General features: G+C 33.5%; 1 protein-coding gene across 1 annotated transcript in view; it reads left to right on the forward strand.

Annotated features, from left to right (window-relative positions):
- Nucleotides 1-6,078, forward strand: part of LOC129228319 (uncharacterized) — a 47,941-nt gene extending 41,863 nt beyond the window's left edge. The window contains exon 9 of the mRNA XM_054862994.1: nucleotides 5,933-6,078. Within this exon, the coding sequence (XP_054718969.1) occupies nucleotides 5,933-6,078 (146 nt within the window). The remainder of the gene's footprint in view (nucleotides 1-5,932) is intronic.
- The last annotated feature ends 479 nt before the right edge of the window (nucleotides 6,079-6,557 follow it).

Consider the following 6,557-nt stretch of genomic DNA (forward strand, 5'->3'; position numbering starts at 1 on the left):
AAATTTTTGGGTAAGAGTTCAAAATTGGTTTTTAAAATATTTAAAAGAGCAGCATGATTCATTATTTCATCAAAAAATTACAAACTACCAAGTCCTGATGCTGATATGCACCCTCACACTAAAACACCTTCACCGTCCTGATTAACTGATCCAACTAAGTTCTTAAGATTAAGTTCCTAATTTTTGCTTTTACTAACAGTTACACAACAATTTAACCAAAAATGTTGAATTAATTTTTATCTGTAAGTAAGACATGATTCTAAACTGTTTTTAGCTTATTTATCATTGATTTTGGGACGAAAAGCGTAAGCTTTCTGTTTTTTGCACGACCAAGAAAATTTCTGCTGGAAGAGGTCCCATTTAATCCAGCTAATCAAAGAACTTGGCGAACAATTTTAAGTGAAAATTAAATGTAAAATGTTTCATTTAACTCTGCAGAAACTTTTACAGCACTCAAATGTGTATTTTTCATAATTTTTTTAACTTTAAATCTACGGTCACGTTTTGTCAACTTTGCCGGTTGACCTTTTCTTCCCTTGTTTTCGGTCCGATTCCTTTCTTTAAAGCATTTTATCAAGCACTTTACTATACAAACAAATAAATTAACTAATTTAGAGACATTAAAAACCAATTTACCATTACTGTGGGAAAAAAATTCCAATTTTGAATGGCGTTTGTGGTTTTTTACGAATACCAGCCATTTTACAGTAATAAGCAATATATTATGGAATAAATAAACAAAAAATTAAAGCCCAATGACTTATAAGGGTCAACACAATGCAAAAATATTAATAAAACGGCATATGATAATTTTAATCATGAATTTATTCGAAAATATTTGAGTGTACGATGACTTTTGTGGCGTGTTATTTCTCTGTCTCTTCGTTTTCGGGCCCATTTCAAAAAGAAGATCCGTCAATATTTTGAAAAAAAGCAATGGGTTATATTTAGAATGACATAGGAATGATGTGAAAAAATATTGGACTTTATATTCGAATTCAGTTTTGAGTTATTTTGGTTTTACTAAAAAATTTCAAAGTGTACGAACACTTTTGGGAGCCACTGTATGTTGCATTTGAATTCTCAGCAAATTTGGGTTGCAACATTACGAATGCATATTCGACACTTCACAAAGGAAATTAAATTTCATAAGTACATTGTATTTGTAAGATTTGAATCGCATCCCACACTTGAAAATTTAGCTTCATTTTATCAAATTTGTCCTACTTTCAATAATTTAATTCTTACAAATATTTTTGTTAAGTTCATATGTTTCCTATCTCTTTAAGAAACGCAGTCAAAAGCAGAAACTGGAGTTGTTAAACGTAGTTTTGCAGTGAAATTTATGCCCCCTAAAAATTCTGAGAGGAAGCTCAAGTTTTCCGAGCCTTTTGGGTAACCAGGTCCTGTCAACATGGGCCTAGGGACAAGCATTTAAGCAAGTGACACCCTCGTACACACTTAGGGTGGGTCGATTTCTATTTTTTTTTAATTTTTTTTTTTTTTAACAATCGAAGTTGCCTGTGCGGGGAAAGTTGTGTATTGATAGCAACAGGGGCGGCTCTAGCAGTTTTGCCGCCCCGGACAAATTTCCAAAGTGCCGCCCCTCTCCACGGTAAAAAAAATCAAACATTACAATTTTTGCATTACAAATATAGTCCCTTCTTTTTGGTAATTCCTCTTTTTTTTTTAAATATAAAACATTCTTTCAAAAAAAACGATAAGCCCCCACCCCCACCCCCTAAAATGGTCATGCTTGAAAGCAGTTTCGCGTTGTCTTCACGTCTTCATCAATTCATCAATCCTAAGTACGACCATGGCTTTCCTGCACTTGGGCTGTGCCACCAGAAAATATTTATAGGGGGGGGGGTACGCTTAAAAAATACTCGTATCTGCTAGAGGGGTCTGGGGGTTCTCCCTCGGAGAATTTTTTGAAATTATAGTCTTAAGAACGCAGTTTTAGACGCTCTGTGGCGGTTTAGACGGTGGAAAGTTTCAGGGGGTCTTTTGAGGGGGGAATTTTAAGAAACTGAAGTCTTAAAAACACGATTATAGGCGAAATGTGTTGACTTCAGAGTAAGGGTTGGGTCTTCGATGATTTTTTTTTTTTTAAATAGATTTGAGATGACGTAAACTTTTCACCCCAATTTTTTGACACTGAAGTTCCAAAAGGCAGTTACCGACAAACTTTCATGATTACAGGAAAGGGCTCTTTGAATCTCCCCAAGAAACATTCCAAAAGAGAAGTAATAAAAAGCGATGTTTTTAAGCCATTTTCAAGGACTGAGGTGAGGGTTAAAAGGTCTCATCTTAATTTTTTGAAATTATAGTTTTTTCATTTTCAGATTGCATACGGGAGCATCGTCTCAATGTATTAAAAGAGGACTTCGCGCTAAGCACCTCAACAAAGCGTCGTTTTTAGACGATTTGTATGATATTAAAAGCAAGGTGAAACGAGATTTGAAGAGCACTTTAATGATTTTAACTGAGGGAGGAGGCTTCCGAAGCGTAGAATTTTAAGTATTTTCTTATTTTTTGATCGTCTAGTAAAAGTAAAAAGAAAAAAAAGGAGAGGTGGGGGTAAAACAAATATGAAGTGTAGTGTGGGGTGTGATTAACTAAGAAATAATCTGTAACTATAGAAAAATTTAATTTTAAGTTTCTTTTGAAAATAAATTAAGACTTTTTCACGACAATCGATATTTTTTCCAATTAAAATTACTTTGTTTCCCTAAGGAGCATTAATTTCTTCTCTTTAATAGCATGGAACATTTTTTTAAAAATGCTCAATCTAGGAAGGGGGTGGGGGAGAGAGAGGAGTCCTGTGCGCGATCCAATTCCGACAACATGCAGAAGTTCAAAAACTGGACCGTCAAATATGTATCATTATTTAAAACGTGGTAAATAATATAAATAAATACCTTTGTGCTGAACAGTAAAGTAACATAAAGTAACAACGTCTAAAAAGCACAAATTCTGCGAATTTGTGCTTTTTAGACGTTGTTACTTTACGTTACTTTAGTGGTATATAATAATTACTTGCTACGCAATTGCAATATCCCACGGCGCCCCTCCCCACGGGAAAAAATAAAAAGGGATAAATTGACAGTAAATACATGCCAATAAACCTTTAATAGATCATGCCAATAAATAAACAGCACAATGAAATGAAATCAAATTTATTAAAGCTGTACATTAAACTAGACAAAAAAAAAGGGCACTTCAAAACAAACACCAAATTAACATGTCTTGTATTAAAGACCTCGAAACATAGCTGGATTATCAAATTATTGGAAGAAAAAAACAATTATAGTATTTAATTAATTTAACAATATTTCTTGAGAACAGACAGGATTTTGGAAGTGCTATGCATTACTGACAATTAAAGTGACAGCAAAGCAAAATACTAAAATGGACGAAAAAAATAGAATCGTTATTTTAAAAACATTAACTCATCTTTTTTTTTTAAATAATCATAAAGTAGGAATGCAATTAAACAATTTTTGTATTGGTGCATATTTTCATGACATCTTAATGAAAATTACTTTCTCGTGTTGTACAAAAGTTTTAGAAGTCAGATTACTGTTTACCGATGTTTCTCTTCTTGTAGTAACTTATAATAAAAGTTCAGTCTTCATCAAGTCTGTTAAATAACTAAAAATGAAAAAGAATACCAGGACAAAGGTTAGAATTCAATGTGTACCGCCCCCCCCTCCTCTAAATTATTACTACTGCGCACCTTAAATAAACACATTTAAAAGGCTTTTTTTCTTACTTTTAATTCTGCAAACTTAGTGATTATTTTTTTTAAATCTATTTGTTCAGCTAACTCATGTTCAATAGCCAATGTAGCTAAACCATTTAACCTATCTTGAAGAGTTGTGGAGCGTAAGAAATTTTTTATTAATTTTAGTTTTGAGAAACTCCTCTCTTCACTTGCCACACTTATTGGCAAAGACAATAAAATTCTCAAACTAATAGCTAAATTTGGTGCGATATCAAGAGTTGAAACTAACGACAAAACTTCAATTGGGCTTTGCCTTTTTCGTAATAAGGCGGAAACTGACACTATTTCGTCTGCTAAGTCCACTGCACTTATGTCTCGTGAATCTCCATCCGTCAACACTAATTCTAAATCTTTGCAGTGTTTAATTAACTCTTCTTTTGGGGTGTCCCTTAAGTCATACACATTGTATAAAAATTTTAAAAAGCTGCTGTGGGTACTCATTAATTCAAACCTACTTTCTAAGGCATTAATTGCCTGATCTATTGTAAAAAAGTAAAACTCTATTTTGAATTTTAATTTCGGATCTTCCACTGGATCATCTCGTGCTTCATACACAAAATGAGTACTTTTTCGTCTTACTCTATGACGAGGTTGTGTCAGCTCAAAATTAGCCGGGATGTCAATCTCTTCAGCCAATTCCGTTGCATCAGAGAGCATTTCCTCGAAAGATGCATCGGATCGCAGATCCTTAAAAAAATCTCCACAGTTTTTTATGAGTTCTATTGCGGATGGAAGGTCATAGTCTATGGTCTGCAATAACTTACTGATTGGATTTATGCCATTTAAAATTTTATACCATATAACTATTGAGCATAGAAATTTAAATTGCTTCAGAGCTTTTAACAATCCTGATGCCTCATCTCTGACAGAGTTGTCGATTTCTATGTTGTCATAGATGCTAAGGAAAGCATCGTAAATTCCCCCTAATTCATACCTTAAGGGTTTTATAGCCTCTACGCGGCTTTCCCATCGAGTTTTACTTAATGGTTTCAAGGTGAACCCTTTTATATGTTGTAGCAATATGCCCCATCGGAAAGTTGATGAGGAAAAAAAAGTATAAATTTTCTGAACAAGATTAAAAAAATTACAGGCCTCTAAGGATGCCTTTGCCATGTCGTTGATAACTAAGTTTAAGGAATGATTGCTGCATGGAACATAGACGGCTCGTGAGTTTAACTCCTTAATTCTGGATTGTACCCCTAATTTACCGCCTCTCATATTCGAACCGTTATCATAGGCTTGTCCCCTCATATCCATTAAATTCAGACCTAATTTTGAAAGTTTTTCGACTAATATATCTGAAAGGTCTTTTCCGGTTGATCTTTCAACTGGAAGAAAACCTAAAAACCTTTCGTTGATTTTAACGATTATCTGATTTGGGTGCGATTTGTCAATTGATACATATCTTACCATGAATGTCATTTGTTCAATCTTACTGACATCAGGAGTACAATCCAGAATTACGGAGTAATATTTGGCTTGTAAAATTTCACTTACAATATGTGATTTAATATTTTGATGTAAAAGGGAGATTATTTCATTTTGTATAATTTTCCCTAGATAGTGGACTTTAGCTTCCTCCTTTCTAAGTACTTTTCGAACATGCTCCTCCATTACTGGGTCAAACTGAGCAAGTAATTGAATTATTTGTAAAAAATTACCATTATTGGAGTCATAGAATTTATCACTTTTACCTCGAATTGCTAAAGAATTTTGAGCAAGCATTTTCAATGTTGCCACAATGCGCAGAAGAACTTCACTCCAATAATTAGTTTCCGCAGCAATAAGTCTTTGTAAATCACAATCAATCGTTTTAGAGCACTCTAATCGCTGACTGAATTCAACCCACGATTTTAGGCTTAGAACATGATTTCTTGATGTCTCATGTTCTTTTAAAGTTTCTACAACTTTTGAAACCTTCTTTGGAGAGAGAGCTACAAGAATAACTAAAAAGCTTGCAACAGAAACAATATACACAGTCTTTTTCAATGGAATAAACTAACCATTTACGCATAACTTTTTCACCATTGTTTAGAGCTCTGACATAGTAATGTGTGCTAAATCTTCGACCAGAGTCATTATAAGGAAAATCATAATTTGTTAACGGTTCGGGTGGACCTTCTTTTACCAAAAAGCATCTATCAGCGTCTGATAAAATTGCTGGCCATGATCCTGGATCTGAATTATTGATTATCATCAGCGTATCTGTATCATTGGATGTTACTGGATCTGGTGTAACTTTTACTGGAGCATCAACTTCTAATGGACTAGAGCAATCCATTAAGGTGTGATCTGCAGCAGTGTCACAATTCGTTAAAATTGTGTGATTAGCAGTAGTGTCACTATCCGTTAAGATAGTGTGATTAGCAGCATCAGTGTCACTATCCATTACGATTGTGTGATCAGCAGCAGTGCAAAATAAGAAACAAAAATAAGAACATTTAAAATGTCAGGTTAAGTATTTTTATATTTTTGTTTTGTTTTCTCGTTGATCTTATTTTGTAGCGAAAACGGCGAAAACAATAACAATGCAGATTAGGATTTAAAAATTAATAGCTACATGCTTAAATTGAAAAAAAAAAAAAAAAAACCTGTTTATGAATATTTTGTTATTTTGAAATCAAGATTAAGTGGGAAATAATTTGGCTGGTGAGTAAAAATTTCTTCTGGTTAATGAGATTTTAGCGTTTGTTGGACCCTGCATATCATCAGCGTAATTGTTATGTTCACAAATATGTGTGTAACAATAAAACATAGCTAAAGTTGGGAA

Source organism: Uloborus diversus, chromosome 8 (assembly GCF_026930045.1).
Source record: "Uloborus diversus isolate 005 chromosome 8, Udiv.v.3.1, whole genome shotgun sequence".
NCBI lineage: Eukaryota > Metazoa > Arthropoda > Arachnida > Araneae > Uloboridae > Uloborus > Uloborus diversus.